The sequence below is a fragment of the Idiotropiscis lumnitzeri genome, chromosome 19 (assembly GCF_059441095.1).
Source record: "Idiotropiscis lumnitzeri isolate Australia: NSW breed Sydney's pygmy pipehorse chromosome 19, RoL_Ilum_1.0, whole genome shotgun sequence".
Classification (NCBI taxonomy): domain Eukaryota; kingdom Metazoa; phylum Chordata; class Actinopteri; order Syngnathiformes; family Syngnathidae; genus Idiotropiscis; species Idiotropiscis lumnitzeri.
In genome coordinates, this window is record NC_142409.1 from 12,216,654 (window position 1) to 12,234,898 (window position 18,245).

Here is an 18,245-nt window from a genome sequence, read left to right on the forward strand (position 1 = left end):
TCTGTTATTGTTTCATATCAACGTTTACAAACAACACAAAACATGAGGTAAAGTTTTTTTTGTTTGTTTTTTATTGTTTGAACATAACATGTCACAACAGATCAAAAATAAATTGGATCTGCTCAAAGCCTACGGTTCCATGTGTCGCACAAGAAATCAAGAAGAGCCACATGGCAAGGTATTTGAGCATTTTTTTTCAGATTTCCATCTTAAGGTCCATATATTAGTATGTGCTGCACTCGCTCGCAAAACAATGCATGGCGCTCATCGAATATGGAATAAATGCTCAAACCTTCGGAACAGGTAGAAACTAAAACAAGACTACATGGAGAACAATGGACTGACACATGGACTCACTTTAAAGGGATGAGAGGAAAGAGCTTCAGGGGAAGTGGTGGGGCAGACTAAACATTGGAACTGGTCGTTGTTGGCGAGCGGCGTCACCAGCTGGGACCTACGTGGAGGACAAACAAACAAACACACACACACACACAGCAAGGGGGGAAAAAGAAATTGAGGTCAAGTCAAAAGGCGGCAGCTCTAATGCGGATCACGGCAGCGGCGGAGGATTTTTAGCCACGTGGGCGTGGCCGAGCGAGGAGACGAAAGAGGATTGGACGAGCGCTGTAATGCAGTCTGAGGTCAGAGCGGCCGACGCGCTTGTTACACAAGCCCGGCGCGGAAAAAGAAATCTAAAAAAGACGTGCTGAGCTGCAAGAGGGAACAAGTCGAACACTAAAAGGGGATCGACGCGATTATGCAATTTCAGCACGACTTAAAACGAGTTGTCAGTAGCCACATGTGGTCTGGGATCGACTCGGACTGCAACCAACAATTGTCAACGGCAAATTGGATTCCAAGATGGATTTATTTGTGTGTCCCGAAATGTATTTTTGATGCTCATTTCAAAAATGTCTTTACTTTTTCCTCTCACAAGTTTGACCTCTAAAAGTTTGCGCAATCCGGATTTTGAATGCATGATCATTGATAGCAATGACGTTTCAGAAATGGATCTCATCTGTTCCCCATCAGTAATAAATATGTCTAAACTATTAATATAACAATTTTTTTTAATATTAATAAATATATTATTGCAATTATGATGAAAGCATGTTGTGCCCGACGCTCCAGCTCACTTGGCATTTTAATGACGCACTACAGAGGACAGATGGCTTCTATTTTCAGCGTACCCTCGTTGTTGTTGTGGTGATTCTGCATCCTGACAGGCGGTCGGTTCTTCAACCTCGACGTGGCGCCCGAGTTCATCCTGTAAGGACCTCCTCGCCCGGGACCCTGCACACACACACAAGGTTCAATTTCACCGCCAGGCGGGTCAGCCGTGCTTTCGGACTCACCGTGTTGCCGTCCCGCCTGTAGTCGCGCTCGTCCGAAAACATGACATCGGCGCCGCCGTAGCGGACGCTGGCAGGGCCCGGCTGGCCGCTTCCGCGGATGGTGACGGTCATGCCCTCCAGTCGCTTCTGCCGCCGCCTCTCAAGGTCGTGTCTCAGGTCGCCGGGGCCGTGCGAGGTCTGCAAAGCAAACAAAACGGCGGGCGTGAGTCAACGCGGCGTCCGCCGGCGTCGAGACGGGACGGCAGGACGTCGACTTCACCTGCGCGCCGCTCATATTGGGAATGAGTGGCGGGATGTCGTTGGGCGGCAGCGCCGTGTTCATGCTGAGGATGAACGTGAAGAAGGTCAAGTCCAACATGTCGACAACATTCGCCGACCGGTGACACGGATAACTCTGATTTGGACTGATTCCGACGAATGCAACGTACTGGTTGGATGAGAACCGCTGGTTTAGTGTCAGCCCCGGCTCCTCCTCTTCACCGTAACCGCCTTGTTGCGGCGCAGAGAAACGTTTGTTCAGCATGATGCTGTTGCCTTTAAAGTACAGCTCTGCGACACACACGCGCACACACAGGGAGTATGAAGCGCTTTGCAACTTCCCGTCAAGCGAGCAGGCCAACATGCAATCCTGACCTTTGACACTGTGCACCAGCGTGATGATTTCCTGCGCAAACTTTCCCCCGTGCTCGCCGTCGCTCTCCGGCATGGAATCCAAACGCTGGCGGCCCACGTTGACCAGATCCATCGACAGCTGGCGCTCTGCGGAGTAACACAGCGAGCTGCCAGGGAGAGGAGGAAGACGGACGTTCAACCATTTTTAGTTTTTGTCTCGCCCAAAATTCACATATTCTCACACATAATTGTCGTTTATTTCTAATATTGAAACGAGGGCCAGCACAGTTTTGAGGTTGTGGGGTTCGGATCCAGTCGGCTCTTTTTAGAGCTTGCATGTTCTCGCTTTGCTCACGTGGGTTCCTCCAACGTTCCAAAATTAGGCAGGATCGCTTCGGTGAGGACTAACTTGGCAGGTGTGAATGGGTCTGGTCTGACTTGCGGTGCCGTGAAAATTAGCTGGCGAGCGGTCCGAGTTGTAGCTCGCCTCTTGCCTCAGGAGGTTCCAGCTCACTCGTCACCCAAGTGAGGAGAAGAGCACGGATGGATGAGAGACTTGGAAGTCATAGTAAAGTACGATCGTAGTTTGGGTTTAAACCGTTAACACTTGCGGGCGTGGCATCTTCAATCGTGGACTTTTGCTTTTTGCGTCTGGGCTTGGTCTCTGATAGAAGGCGCTCACACCAAGTCAACCGTTGAAAATAAGTTTCCACTTCAATGATTTAAAAGTTCAAAGGACGTCACAAAAAAGAACAAAAGGGACTTACCTGACCAACTTTGTAACTTGCAGTCAACTTTTTTTCAACTTTGCTACGACTCTGCTCAAAATAACGCTCGGGTAAACAAAGCAGGCAACGACGGCGTCGCATGCGGAAGTGACGACGCAGGCCGTGAAGACGGCTGTCGCTGTGGCACCCGATGACCTCGCCCACATTTGACACGCGAGAAACATCCTTGATCACATGACGGTGGCGCGAGGCGGCCCGCGACACGGCCTGACCTCAGATCACGTCCTGAGCACGCTTTCAAGTGCCGAAAGCAATTACTGGCAATGATGTCACTTCCTCATCTTCACATCTCCGACGCTTTGCTAATGATGGTGATGTCACTTCCTCTTTTTTGTTCCCGCCTTCTGCTGTGACTGACAATCCAGCGTCACAGGATAACTTTTTAAGTCGTTTAAAGTTTCGTATGGAATGCGATGATGTCACTTCCTCTTCTCGTCCCGTGTCTTGATGCCGAGCCACACGTGACTCACCGAAAGTACCAACGTACTTTTGTGTCACATGGTGATGGTCCTGCATGGTCGGAACCGGTCCGACTGCCGATCTGACCTCACTTCTTCATTTCTTGATTTTGCGGCCATCTCAGTTCTGCCTCTTGCTTTTTTTCTTCTCCCTCCTCCTGACAACTGCATCCGGTTGACTGTGTGAGCTTGCATCACATCTTCACAGTTACGCAACAACCAGTGTGCGCATATGTCACGGCAGTGACGTCACATCCTTCCACCTGGTGGTTCCACGTGCTATTCGTTGACACTCTTGCGTCGCCTCAAGTCTGCGATTCAAAGACCCAGCTCATATTTTCTTTGCCAAAGTCACATTGAAGGACGAATGCCGGTGATCTTTTTGGCAGTTCCTTTCAATCAAGATGACTCCGCTAACTTTCATCAGCATCCTGTCCAATTTGTCAGTTTGGAAGGAACAATGTCCATCGCTGCATTTCCATTCCTCTGCGTTCATTCGGACTTGTGAACAAGCGTTGAACGGACGTCTCCACCTTGAAATGAAGACGGGATCCTCAACAGGTTGGCCACACTTTTGTGGTTCCTTTAAGCAAACGTGTTTCTTGGCATCCATGTTGAGTTCAAGCGATCTAGTACTTGTGTTTTTTACTTCACTTCAGGACTTGAGTGATACGCTACTGTGGCTAGAAAAAGATGGTCGTTCGCATATTGGGAATGGAAAGACGTCTGTTGCGGTTACTTTTCCTAGAAATGAAAAATACGGAAGCCCCAAATGTACACGACTCTTCATCATGTTCAATATCCACGTTCAGCTGGAAGGCCATCCATTAGTTGCTCAAAATGAAGTTGACTTGAAATGCTCCTTCGTCTCTACGTCGTGTCGATCAAGAAACGTTTCTCACGGCTTTTCAACTCTCTCCTCCTTCGTCAGCCATTTGAGTCGTCACATGACCACGTTTCGCTTGAGAGCGGCCTTGGCGGTTTTTGCCACATTCCAACCAAGCTTTTTAGACTTCATCCTGATCACCCAAATCTTTCATACCACGTTCCAGAAATTAGCGAGCCAACAGATGGTACATTGAAACATTTCGTTGAATGAGAGCTTCGGCGACGATGTCTCGAATCACCAACTGAAACGTCCTCCTGGATGTTGATTCTCTTCTGCTTAGGCTTCTTAATGTTCACCTTCCACTTGATTCTTTTTGCTATTTTTTTTAAACGTCTTCCTGATGCGATTTCCGAGGCGCACGCATTCTAAATGTGCTGATGCAGCAGAAAGGTGCAGACTTCGTTCTCGTCCGTCCCGATGCGTCGTATCTACGCAAAAAAGCTTCTCGTTGGCGACAGGAAGCAAAAATCATCCTTTGGAATTCCAACTCTTCCAGGGATGCCATGAAGACGCGTGAGTGAAGATGTGATGATGTCAGCACGTGTCATGAGGTGTTTGCATTCCAATTCAGCTTCTTCTGGTGAACTTCAAGTCAAAACGCGCCACCTGATGTTTATGTTTCCATTTGAATTCTCTTTTCTCCTTCTGGATTTCCACAATATGCTAAGATGTTTTCGCTCAACCTTCTGTCACATGCTGTCCTCCTGGAGAACATTCCGGATGTCAGAGTCACTCTTGCGACTCATCCACTTCCCAGTCAAAACCCACCCTAACTTTTATTCTTTCCACTTCCTGCTTTTTTTTTTTCTAACTTGGACTTTGAGCGACGAGGACCAATGGGAATACTTTACCTTGTGTGCGGGGCGGTCCAGCTCATGTCCACTTTGATGGTGAGCGTTTCCTCCGTTACCACAGTCATGCTTTTGGAGTCTGGTTCCTCCCACACGCGCGGCCGGGGACAGTCCACGTCCAGGCCGCTCCTGTGCAGGCCTCGGTCCACACCGGCAGGCTGGACCTGCTCCGAGCGTCTGTCATCTGGTGTCCAGTTGGGCTCCTTGTCTTCCTTCTCCGCATTGGAGTAACAAGTGTCCATCAGGGATCGGTATCCGGTTCTGGGCTCCGCACGAGGAAGGTCTTGGTAGCTCCGGGAGGTCGGCTGAAAGTCGGCCCGGTTCCCGTTGTGAGTGAACCTCCCTCTGGGCGGATGAGACCCGCCCCTCCCTCTCTGGTTTGTGGGGGCACCTTGTCGGTCAAATCTGGTCATGTTTTCTTGTTCTTGCGTCGAGGGGCTCCTCCTGCTTTCCAAGCCATCCGTCCAATTATCTGGAAAGTGGCGATTTCTGGAATCTCCTCGGATCGCCGGCTTGCTATTCGAAGTCCGAAATTGTTCCTGTGAGGAGCCCGCTGAACCAGCGTTTTTGTGACACATGTCAATGTCACGCTGTCCGTCGTTATCCAAGTGTTCCCGCCGCGGTGCTTTCCTGTTGTCTTGTAATCCTTGACCGTGCTCAGTGAAGTGAGGAATTCCCAAGCCGGGTGGATCTCCGCGGAAGCCTCTGCCAACCTTGTCGGGTGAGTCGCGCTGATCCCCAAAATCCTTGTTGTCCCGCCTGAACCTGCGACAGCGAGAGGACACGTCAACATCAACAAGAGAAAGGAAGCACAACGCAAGAAGGATTTCCGGATGTTTTGGTGCCTCACAAGTTTCTTTTGGCTGTTAATTTACCCGCTTTGATGTTGGCCGTCCATTTCTCTTCTCGGTCGCTTCAAGAGGGGCGGAACATCCTCTCTTTGCCTACTTCTGCTCGAACCTTCTGCGCTCTTCTCTCTTCTGCTTCCTCTTTGCTCCTCGGATCTAACACCGGGGCTGCTGTCTCGGAACCGCCCTTGGCTTCGCCACTCTGCTCCCCGCCTCCAGTCTGGCGCTCCCTGCGATTGACCTGAGAGATTGTTAGTGGGCAGCGGCAACTGTTCCCTCCGGAACATCGGAGGCGAACGTGGTGACCTTCCTCTGCTATTAAAACTCCGGGCGTCTTCTTTGAAGCCCCTGCTTGGTCTGTCGGCATCGGAACCGCCATCCCGCTGGGGGGAGCGTCTTGGCACATAGTGGTCATTGAAATTGCGTCGAGGTGACGGCCGCCGCCGAAAACCTCCCTCCTGATCTTGCTGAAGCCAAACGCGATCCTGCGGAGAAGGAGGGAATCTCCTCTGGCCTTCTGAGAACATGTCCTCACCAAACCTGCGTTCTTCATCTCTGGCAGTGGGCCTCCAGTCCAATAGACTCCTATACAGTTCTGCTGAAGCTCGGTAAGGTCTCTGTTCGTCCCATGGTGGCCTCCTGGACAGCAGAGCAGTCACAATAAGTGCATGGAATGTTTTTGGAATATACAACAATAAGTCCCTACAAGAATTTGGACGGCCACGATAGCAATAATTCACGCAAATTCAATCTCTGTAAATGTTTTTTTTTTTTAATCAAATTCAGATAAAGACTATAATTACAAATTAATAATCATTTACAGACATTGAAATTAATAATTGAAATATTTACTTTGGAAAACAATGTTCAACAATGTTTGCGGATTTATGAACCAAACCAGTAAGTGAACCATAACCATTTTGTGTTTGTGCATTTTCTCTACTGTCAATTTGAACCAATATCCTGTTTTTAAACAGAGGGTGGAAATTGAAAACGTTTTTATTGACTCATCAATTTAACGAAAACAAATCAACACATTAATTCATCATGAGTTATCCTCAGCTCTAATTAATCAGAACGTGTAATGGAATCAGAAACGTGATACATGACCATGTGAGAGATGGCAAAAAATAAATAAAAATTCTGGAGGGATGGCCAAATGGGACCTGTGCGCTGTCAATGCATCTACCTGCTTTGCGGTGACAGAGACATCCGTCTGGACATTCTGGCTGCCTTTGAAGATAAAAAAAAAAAAAAAAAGTTCTGTCAGAACAATGTCAACGTGGTACTTTTACACACTGGCTTATGTTGTAAATGATTCCAACAGAAATATCACAGCTTGCCTGAAGGTGTTATTGGAATTTACTAAGTTTAGAGGAAGTGGAACAAGTGTTTAAATTCCAATAAAAAATAAATTTGTAATTATTGATCTCAAGTTATAGTCATGATGCTGCCGCTAATCACGTGGAGTTCACAGTGGTTGCTCGTAGCGCATCGACTCTAATGGTAGCGCTTCAATAACCATTTTTTACTTACTACTTATACTTTAATCTTCGACAAAGGCTTGGAATAAAACGAAAAGATGTGTCAGCACATGCATGAAGATGCTAACTAGCATTTAGCTACATACCTGCCCCTTCGTCTACCCAGACGTCCTCGGTTTTGTGTCGCAGCAGCGACCAAGGCGCTTTCAAAAATGATATACACACAAGCACAAATCACAATACGACACTCGATGATTTGAGTTGACAGCCCTATTTATTCATACAAGTACACGCCAAAGTTGCTTTTCGCCGCCCAAATGGGACGGAAAATGGCCGAATGCGCGTCCGTATTTTGTCGCGTCTTCCTTCCTCTTGCTATGCTTCTTCTTCGCTTGTTTTTAGGTAGTTGGTAAATGAAATGTAGACGCATTACCGCCATCAACTGTTAATTTTTCCATGTCTTTACGCCAAATCTGGTTTCGTAGGACACTCGTGACGCACAGCTGTCAAGTAGTAGACAGGTTGTCCAAAACATTGGTTTACGTGGCGATAGATTTGGATTTAACTTTCAGGAGTCATATGAAAATAAATCATTAAAGCAGCTTGTTGCTAAATGAAAAACATTCCTAGATTGATGGGTTGCTTACTCCAAGCAGACCAAAAGAAGCGTATGCTTTTATCTCCAGTAGACTTCTTCTGATGGGACGCCATCAAATAGCTGCATCTTGAGTTCTAACCAAAATAAAGAGAACAGAAAAAAAATACTTCAGTCCTAAAGGATTTACACGAACCAGTCAGCTGTGGAAAAGACTTGAAAGTTGTGCGACCGGTCTGGAAGTCACTGAATGGTTAAGGTTCTTAACACTTAAAATTAATTGAGAAACTTCTGGATGTAGCTTTCTTTGATTGATCCGGATTTATTTTGATAACAAGCTTGTGTCAGAGGAAAATCCAAAAGGGCACGCGTTCAAAACTAAATAATGAAACTAGTCATATCTGCAGAATTATAATAACACACAAATGAGCATTTAAACATTCTGCTGTAGATCGTTCAAACGACAGAAAGACACACTTGATAGCTTGATGAAGTTTATTGATGCTACTTAGCAGTAATCCATGCATCACGTCTACAATGATATATTCAACCAGGCTGTGGCGTACGAGTACTAGAGGAGACACGGGCGGCCTTTATGTTGGCCTCGCAGCCACCATGAGCGCAAAGCTAACCAGTGTATAAACATGTTTGTCTGCTCTTCCCTCACCTCCCGCGTGGCTACTTGGAGGTGCGCTCGAGGTTGAAGGCCTCAGAGGTGACGAGTGTCCACGGGTGAGGTATATTTGAGGGGCTGCGGGGGCGAGAGTGAGCATGGAGTCGAGTAATAAGAGTGCATACGACACACTGCAGCTAGCGTGGTTAGTCGGTGCTTTACAACTACACACGTACCCACGTTGCAAAAAGTCTGGAAAGTTCACCTCACGGCTTGTTATTCCAACCTTTTTGTGGCTAGTGTACATCTCAAAACCAAGTGACATTTCTTCGCTCCCAGCGGTGAAATCTGGTCCACAAAATGTCCGCCGGAGCCGAAGCTACAGGCTACAAATCAACCGTATGGAGAAACCAAGCTACGGGTGCGTCCGCTAGCATCTCCAGTGAAGACGTTTTCTCTCCCATCTACGCTATTTACATGTGTCCCAAAAGCCGAGTCAAGCGTGCGGCATTAAAGACAGCCCACGAGGACTTCAGCAGGAAACAGACACCTTTTTGAACATCTGCAGTTATCAGATCAATAATCGTCATCATCTTTTTGGCCTCTTAAATGTCATCCGGATGTCGAAGCGTTCTCCGATGGCACCAGTAATAAATAAACCGTCATCGGTCCGAGATGGTGTGATGGTGAAAACAAGCTAAATGCATGGTTTGCAGGAATGATTTTAGTGAGGTAAACTGCTAAGAAGGGAGACCCGGCCACGGCTGTAATTTACATTTCAACAGCTAAATTGATTCCAAAATGATGTGATGCAACACACCGGGACTGGCTGATTAATTCCAGAAATCGCAAGAAATTAAATGCCACTTAAGCAACTTGTCTCTCTAACTGCCACTCCCCCCCCCCCCAACCTGATTGGACTTGACTTCACCTTGGTAGGTATCATACCACCATCATTTGAAAATGAGCCCAGCCTTTTGTGAGCTCGTTTTGGTGAGCGCCCTCATCTCAAAAGAAGGCCACCATCGCTTGAGCCCGATTTTTCTAATGCTCCGATTAATGGCTCAAATTCGAAATGGATAGCGCGGTGGAGTCTACTCAGCTCAGGCATGCACGCCAACTGAATTCATCGAGATGATGAAACCTTGACGGACAAAAATATTCAGCAATCATCAATTTGCGTTGTTTTGCTTGGCAGCGTGCCTACATGACAAGAAATTGGGACTCGTTACAAATTGGCAAATTGAAATGTGTCATCATTCAATCACTAAATCCACCAATCAAGTTTCGAGTTACTGAAGAAGTGACGTGGGGATGAGGCGTGCTCGTTTTGGGATGTTTTCGGCTGCCCATCAGGTTGGATGATGATGAGCAGCGAGCGGCTGTTCCCGGAGGGAAATTGGCGATCACTGCTGCTGCAGTTAGTCAAGAAGCTGAGGATGCAAATCTCCTAAAAAAAAAATAAAAATGAAAATATTCCACTGTGTCTGTGAAGCTGGAAACACAGTCGTTACATTGAGAGTTTGACAGCTTAAAAAGAAAAATATTAAAGGTAGTTTGTACACTCCGTACAGTAGATAAAGTGTTATGGCGTTAAAAAAAAAAGAGAGAAAGAAAAAGACAACTAAACAACAGATCCGCGTATTTCAAAGTTACATTTATCAACAATGTGTATTAAAAAGTCTACATTTTACCATTGCAGTATCAACGGTTAAAAATATGACCCCGTACCTGCGCGTCCACATCCAGCGGATTACAAGTCCACCTGACTGGGGCCGACGCCGTGGATGAGCGGCGAGGACTCGGCGGCGGTGCTGTACGCTTGGATCAGGAGGTTCTCGTTAAGGTCGCCCACGCCGCTGCCGGCCCGCAGCTTGGCGAAGGGCGGCGCCTGCGGTTCCACGTCCATCATGTGCTCCAGGGAGCAGCGGTCCGGTCCGTCCGTCACTGGCGAGAACTCCTGAGCGCTGGCCGGCTCGTCCCTGGACACTGGACTGACGGACACAGATGGAACAACTTACAGGAACCGATGCTGACCAAAAGATTAGCTTTGATTTTTGAATGATGACGTTCTCATTCCTCTTTGGTCATTCGTACATTCGTACAATTTGCGTTGCCTTACCTGACGTCCATGGACTGGACGCCGTCCGACAGCTCATCAACGCAGCTTTTGTTCTCCAGCGGTCCCAGCAGGATGACGGGCGCCTCAGCGGGAGTCGAGGCGTCTTCCTCGAGGACCAGCGGCGCCATCTCGGACCTCACATCGCACGCTGACAACGCACAAGTTGGATTTCATTTTGGATTCAAAGTGATTAGTCTTGGAAAATCTGACTGATAGGTCTTGTCTCGTATTCATTTTTTGATCTCAAACCCAAATATCTTCAAACTTTTAGTGTCACATTGGATGATGTACCTTGACTTTATGTACATGGATGAATTATTTAAAAAAAAATGTTGACCCCTTATGGTATTTTGTGACAACCAATCTTGATTTGGAAAATAGCCTTTTTTTTTTATTCAAACACAGAATTTTTTCAGATTCTATTTTAGAAATTGAAAAAAGAGCTTCCACATTTTCACTTGAAATGGACTGCAGTAGTGCTGCTGCGGCCCACCAGAGGGCGCTGTTTCCTCGCCTGTCTGCGGCTGCTGAGTCACACTGCAGTGACCTCCCAACTGTGAGGCAGGCAGACGTGCTGCCTCAAGAAGGTCTAAAAGGAGATTGTGTCCACATAGGAAGATGGCGGAGGTACCTGCAGCATCAGGCGGAGCTTCCACGTCACTCTTGCGGGTTCTTTTCATGATTTCTTCAATTCGCTACAAGACGGAAGGAAATGAGTGACGACTATGACGAAGCAGCTGCAGGTTAACGAGAAGGAGACGCACGTGTCTTGCTCCTCACCTTCTTCCTCTGCTGCCTCTCCTGCTCCTCCTGGATGTGAAGCTGCTCTCGCTCCCTCCTCTTCCTCTCGGCTTCTCTCTGCGCTCGCTGGAAGGCCTCCTCCCTCTGATGAGCAACAAAGACATCAGCAAAAAAAAAAACAAAGAAAAATAAAAAGAAACAAAAAGTGGAGAGGAGGACCTCTTTGTCCAGCTGCTCCTGCATGTTCTTCCATCGCTGCTCCTTCTGCCGGCGTTCCTCCTCCTCTCTGCTCTTCCTCTCCTCCTCACGCCGGGCTCGCTCCTCCTCCGCCTGCTGCGCCGCTCTCTCCTGCTGCTCCCGGGCCTCCCGCTGCCTTATGCGCTCCTCCTCGGCTCGCAGACTGCGGGAAGCAGGAAGTGATGAGCTAACGCGGCGTTCGCTTCTTGACAACGGGCACATTCTCATAGATAAGGTTTAAAAAAAAAAGGTTTTGGGGAAAATGACAAATTAAAAATAAATGATAGGACATATTTGGGGTTTGTATATTTTAAAAGATAATTACATTAACAAAATAACTTAAAAATAAATCAATAAATTTTTAAATGATGTGTAAATAATTTCATGAAATTCATTAACCGTTTTAAAATTTCAGAATACTTGGACATTGATTTTCATTGAATCTTTCTCGTTTTTAATTAGTTGCAATTAATTAATTATAATAATGAACAAGTTATATAACGACACAAACGCGCACTTTATGTAAAATAGTTTCTCTTAAATGAATTAATAAAATTAATTAAAGTGCGTTTAATAAAAGCAAAGATGCTGAAGCAATCATTCCATGTTGAGAATGTTCAACTCGAAGTGGACTCACAGTTCGTCCTCCTGCCGTTGCCGTTCCTCCTGCTCCTTCTGTATGCGAGCCAGGCGGCGCCGCTCGGCCAGCAGCCGCGATGCCTCCTCGGCGTCCATGGTGCCGCCCACGCTGCGGCCCGTCGGCGTTCCCGGGGACTCTGAAAATCGCCGGGGGAATACGAGACTTCACGCCAACTTGCGAGGGCCAAAAGCCATGCGTGTCATTTTTGACCTCGATGATTTGAGGCGACATTTGCGTTTTTCTTTTTTGTCACCTGCACACAATTCTCTGCTGGTAGATTTGGGCATCTTCTTGTCGACGCTTTCACATTTGGCAGACTTCCTGTCCAGGGTGCCGTGGTGAGCCCTGTCGTCGCCGCCAGGCGTGGTGGCCCTCTGCCGGAGCGGAGAAGGCGGGTACTGACCCGGCGAGCAGGGCGACTGAGCCCGACTTCTGCTCGCTCGCATCCTGGAACCCAAACCACGCCACCCGTGAAACAATTCATTCAATGAACTGTCACCACCACTTTTAGTTTCATTGCGTGTGTACCTTTTTGGCGTCGCAGGACCTTTACTGTTGGCTCTGAAGGATGAACTTCGAACAGGTGGAGCAGGAAGCTCTCCCTGGAAGTGACATTTGGGAATGATGCGAAAGAATTCTGTAGATTCAGTAGCGACAAAACTGTGTGGTGTGAGCGCACGCCAACCGTGGGCGTTCTGGCTCGAGACGACTCCTCTGGGAATGCGGCGATGCTTCTGCGGTTGGAGGAACTTCTGTGAGGTCTGTGCTTGTTGGAAGAAACTGCTCGGTGACACACAAGAACACAAAATCGCAAACACACACACACGTTGCGGTAGATGCTAACAAGAAGAGAATGGATGAGTAAATAAAGACGTGCAAGTTTGTGAGTCACCGGTCTCTGAGGAGTTGAGGGCAGCGGACGAATTGGACAGCTGCTTGCTCATTGGCTGCTCTGATGGGGTGGGCGGAGCCAGGAATTCACAAGCTGTCAAAGAAAAGATTACGGGGAATGTCACAGATGGGAAGTCAGCTGGAAGTCAGTCAGCGCGAGCTCAGAAAACGACGGACGAGCCACAGAGTGATGTCACCGGGTTACCATGGTGATGAAGAATCTGCTTCATCATGAAATGGACGATGATGACGACGCAGGAGAACTCATCGACAGTCATGGGACATTTTTGGGACGATGTCACTCGCTTGCAGTCTAATCTCAATTTAAACGAGGCTCACAAAACGTTCATCTCGATGGCAAAGGGCTCCCTCTGGAAGGCCGCGAAAGAATCTCGGAATTAAATGTTCAATTCAAACAAGGAACCACTTCATTTTCATTGCCCATCCGAACTGGATTGAATGTCTCCATTTGTTCTTGGGTCGATTGTCTTCTGCATTATCACGTCAATATTGAATGTGTGTGCGCTTGAGTGTGCATCAGTAAACATCAGCAGGACAGGAAGAGACGCAGCCCTTTGTTGGTCCGAGGGCGGGGGGCGGGACTTCATGACAACATACACACATACATGAGGCAGGTTGCCGATGTTTTTATGGCTGTACTGCACGTGAATATCACATCTGAACAGAAACAAACACGCACAGCGCAAACACGGACCAGAAGAGCCGTGACGACGACATGCAAAGACGGCGACAAGCGAGCTGCATGGCAGCAATGGGGCGGGGCACACACAGTCACGTGATCTGTACCGTTACGGGGTCGGTGGGTGCTGGAAGCAGCGGGGGGCCCATTGGGCTGAGCGGAGCCAATGGCGTGGCAGGGCGGGGTCTTAGTGTTACCTGGCCCACAGGTTGGAAGCAAAAGCGTTACGTTGGCTGGCAGACAGGAAATAAACATGCACACTAACGCTCATCTGATGATGTGTTCAGGAAAACTAGGAAAAAAACTGGGAAAAAACAGCTATCCATTTTGAAGAGTGCTCGTCTTAGGGTCAGGGTGGGCTGCATTCCGGCTGAACACGTAAAGGAAGGCCGAAGCTGAGACTCAAACACTCCATTTTGATATCCGAACTCAATGAATCAAAAGATAAAAGAATCAAGAAATACAAACGAGGGCGTCGTCGTGATGACATCATACTTGACGTCCAATTGAAGGAGGGGTGGGCAGACTTTTGTGCTCAAGGGCCACATGGGCCAGGCCATTTGTAGATTGGAAAAAAAAAATTCCAATGTATGTAAACGTGTAAAGAATGAAATACGCACGTTGCCTAGAACGCGTCATGATGACGCAATCAGGAAATCCAACAAAGAGTAGGAAGCCACTTTTAAAATGGCGGCCAAACATTCACAGTGAGGTGAGCGTCCAAGCGACGATGACATCATCTTTCCATTTTTATGTGACCGGGGGGGTCAAAGTACTCCAACACGAAACGACGGCGTGTGCGCACACGTCTCGGTCGCGTAATGGCGGCCGAGCTTGTGCTGCAGTGAACCGGGCCGCTGGGCGGGTCCGATCGCAGGTCAGCGCCAGGACGGCCTGGTAATGAAATATTGACGCCGGCGTTGCGAATGCGTCACGTGACGCGCGAGGCAGTGACGCTCTGCTATGGAAAATAACACAAGGGAAAGGTTGACGTGGCCGTGTTGCCGTCAAGGTTACGTGCTTGCGATGCGACCCCCTCCACCCGCACCCGCACCCGCACACGCACACGCACACACCTGTGGCACATTTCTAAAGCTGAACGCACGAAAGGAGTGGAGAAGGAGGAGGAGGAGACAAAGCATCTCCTGCTGCAGCCGCCTCCACACCCTTTCCTCCTCCTTCTTTGTCTCCTTGGTGACCTCCAGCATCCGTCGGTGACACTCACCCTCCACGCCATCGGGCGGCCCCCCCCACGTCCATCGCTTGGGCCTGTTGTCCAGCTGCTCGTGGGCCTCGCCTCCTCCTCCCCTTCGTTCGCCGCCGCACCCGGCTCTCCGTCGCACCAGGGCCTCCAGCCTCTCCTGCTCGTTGCGTTCAGACACGGGGAAGAAGAGACACTCCCTCACTGAGCCATCGCTACGGCGACGCACGCCCGGCGATGCGCAGGGTGACGGCTGCGCCATGGTAACCGCATTCGCGCAGCGGCCTCGCCCCTTCGCCGCCTGTCCGCTGCTCTGCTTTGGCGTGAAGCCTCGCCGCTTTGATGCCAGAGCAGAGCGAGTGAGTGAGAGAGAGAGAGAGCACCGCGGCACACCTCGCTCACTTGCTCTCCTTCCTTCCCCTCCCCCAGAGCCTCCATCTTCCCCCTCCCTCTCTGCCTTCTACTGCCTTACCTTTCTCCCTTTAGGGAAGGCATCTTCAGTCATGGAACATTCTCACACGTGGACACGTAACGTCCTCACATGATGTCTCCTCTAGAGGAGCTGGGAAAGGCAAATACCGATACCAGGTAGCGGTATCAGGCTGATACTGGCCTTATTTGAAGGTATCGGTTTCTTATGGAGGCTGCCGATACCAGCCACCGATACTTAAGGCAAAAAAAAAAAATTATAATAATAATAATAAAAGCAGAAAAGCTCTGAGAAAATTAAACTCACAACATAAAATGGACGTCGCATTCCCGTAAACGCTACGTCATCGCTCTCCGTGGCCACCGATCATGATGTCATTGACTGCGAGCGCAGCAACGGACGTGCTGAATGAAAATGGCGACGCCCCCTGAGGACCAGACGGCCTCGGGGGCACGTTCACCCGTCACAGGCCACCGGCCGCTTGTGTGTGCACAAACACACACAAGAACACACTTCATGTCGATTAAATCATGAAGAACGATTTAAGAATGTGGGGAATTGTTACACACGTGTGTTGTGTATAATCATGCGTCCCTGGATTGTCCGAACATGAAATATGATTTTCAGCTTTGCCCCTTCGGTCAGTGAATGCAAATGAGACAAGTCAAAGTGACCTCTGACCTTCTCGGCCTCCCGCTGTTGCCGTCGCTTTTCCTCGGCCGCCAGGCGGCGCTGTTGCTCCTTACGCCTCTGCGCCGCCATCTTGCGCTCTCGCTGCTGCCCGCTGCGCTCCAGCTGCTGCTGAGCGCGCCGATCTTTGTCCCGCAGCGCCTCCGACAGCTCTGCGCACAAACGCCGATGCGGTTACACGTGGACGCACACGTGCAAGCTGCGCTCGTCAACATCTTCCCGTGGATTGCGTTCGGTCATCTTTGCGATCATCGAGTGAATCGAGCGAGCATCGGGGCACGTCGTCGATTAAATGACATCACTTCGATTCAGTCATTCTTGGATTGGTCGCCACATACAGACTAACAACAGTGGATTGGTCGCTCAGCAATGTCAGCAAACATGCAGACCAAAAAAAATGGACTGGAGAGAAAAATGGTCAAAGCTGACCTGTGGGGCTCCTTTGACTAGAGGGCGAACGACATGGAGACGCCTTCCTATTGGTCGGTGGGGTGTCAGGAGGCGGGGCCAGAGCTGTAAACATTTTTGTTTTGGGACATGATTCATTATGCTGGAAGGAAAGTCACAGATGTAAATATAGAACATAAGCTGGAGAGGAAAACGTGACTGAGCCGTCGCCGCTGCGGAGTTCACGCATGCCTACGTCCGCGCGCGCACACACACACGCACACGCACACACACACAATATGTAAATAATCACCTGTCAATCAACAAGAACCCTTCAATTGATAGGTGGACCTCTCAATCTTTTCCATTATAAAAATTGGAACAACCACTGACATGCAAATGACATTGCATCACAAATATCATAATTTGAATAATGCAGAGACACAAATGATTTTCTGTTTGCACATTCTTCAATTTCCGCACTGCATGACCAATTGAAACTATTCCAACTTCAAACTGCTCAGCTCATTCCCATGCCTCAAATTCAACATAAAAGCTTGACAAGACATTCACCTCCAGTTTCCACATTCAAAACTTCAAACTGGCCAAGTCATGTACAAGTAGTAGTGCACTCTTTTTAATCTCTCAGAGTGCACTAGTAGAATGACATGTCCTACTAGTGACATTTCACAAACACCAGTAATACAACTTACTAGTGGGACTGCTGCAAGACGCCCAGCATATGGTCAACGTTTTTTACTATTATGTCAAAAAGTCGCACTCGCTGTAGAGAAAAACATGACGAGTAAGACGGGCACCGGATTGTCTTACTAGTGAAGACAATGAGTATACTAGTGCACGCACCTTGAGCTTGATATGGAATAAATGCTCCAAAGGCTTTCCCTTAATCCTTTCTTGTGCATGTCAGTGAAATGAAATGAAGAAAAAGAAGTAACCTGTCAAAGCAGCCGGATGGGTCTGAACCACTTGGGTCATGATGAGGACGAGCCGGGGCAGAACCGAGTCCAAGATGCACTTTGGAAGCACTCGGATGACTCAGGATGGAAGAAGGAGGATGAGAGGGATGCTGGGAAGAGGAGAGAGGGATGGAGGGGGGAGGAGGAGGAGGGGAACGGAGGGGGAGGATTTCCGGTCTGTTTCCATTCACTCATCAACCTGCTCTAATTTAGCTTAGCATTCAGTCGTAACCGATACTTAAAAAAAAAACAGCAACAATAACGAGGAGTGGCACACTTTTGTCACGGTTTCATTCCAACACTGTGAGTTATTATTATATTATATATTATATATTATAGCTTAGCTTTAGATAGCACGTCACCGCCGCCTCATTTGCATATCCATTTGACGAAATGTCACTCGTCAAATCACCTAAGCAACCAACTCGAGACTAACCTTTGATAACAATCACGATAGCAATAACAGCCCGTATGCAATGTCCAAAATGACAGGCTTTTGAATTCGACACACGTTTTTCCTCACGTGTTCTCATTTGGCGCACGTGCGGGAGTCAGCAGGCAAACCCCTGGCGGCGCCGTGACGTCACGACCGACGCCAGCTGAGGTGAGTACGCGATGACGTCACGTTTGCGTGACTTGAACTCCAAGCTGTTTTTTTTTGTTTGGTTTTTAAACTTCTTTATTGGACAATTCGAGTTTCCATTTCCCCCCAAGCTGTTTGTTCCCATGATGACGT

General features: G+C 48.4%; 2 protein-coding genes across 6 annotated transcripts; both read right to left on the reverse strand.

Moving 5' to 3' along the window:
• Window positions 1-48: 48 nt before the first annotated feature.
• Window positions 49-7,671, reverse strand: LOC148318628 (uncharacterized). Its single transcript, XM_088282461.1, has 10 exons — window positions 7,432-7,671; window positions 6,991-7,034; window positions 5,829-6,440; window positions 4,954-5,718; window positions 1,989-2,134; window positions 1,784-1,904; window positions 1,615-1,678; window positions 1,356-1,532; window positions 1,191-1,293; window positions 49-454 (listed from the first exon to the last, which is right to left on the reverse strand). Exons 2-10 carry the CDS (start codon window positions 7,023-7,025, stop codon window positions 441-443), a joined length of 2,037 nt encoding a protein of 678 aa, XP_088138587.1. The 5' UTR covers window positions 7,026-7,034; window positions 7,432-7,671; the 3' UTR covers window positions 49-440.
• Window positions 7,672-8,361: 690 nt separating this feature from the next.
• On the reverse strand, window positions 8,362-18,092 carry map7d2b (MAP7 domain containing 2b). 5 transcript variants are annotated; one of them, XM_088283310.1, is made up of 17 exons: window positions 17,946-18,092; window positions 17,489-17,619; window positions 16,575-16,658; window positions 16,137-16,297; window positions 15,050-15,185; window positions 13,932-14,021; window positions 13,126-13,218; window positions 12,919-13,013; window positions 12,762-12,835; window positions 12,487-12,680; window positions 12,231-12,369; window positions 11,576-11,756; window positions 11,396-11,500; window positions 11,247-11,310; window positions 10,616-10,763; window positions 10,225-10,487; window positions 8,362-9,943 (listed from the first exon to the last, which is right to left on the reverse strand). In XM_088283310.1, exons 2-16 carry the CDS (start codon window positions 17,526-17,528, stop codon window positions 10,247-10,249), a joined length of 1,845 nt encoding a protein of 614 aa, XP_088139436.1. In that variant the 5' UTR covers window positions 17,529-17,619; window positions 17,946-18,092; the 3' UTR covers window positions 8,362-9,943; window positions 10,225-10,246. The 5 variants fall into 5 exon arrangements, with proteins under 5 accessions (XP_088139436.1, XP_088139435.1, XP_088139437.1 ...); XM_088283309.1 differs by lacking the exon at window positions 17,489-17,619 and having other exon boundaries at window positions 17,946-18,057; XM_088283311.1 differs by lacking the exons at window positions 13,932-14,021; window positions 17,489-17,619 and having other exon boundaries at window positions 17,946-18,057.
• Between the last annotated feature and the right edge of the window lie 153 nt (window positions 18,093-18,245).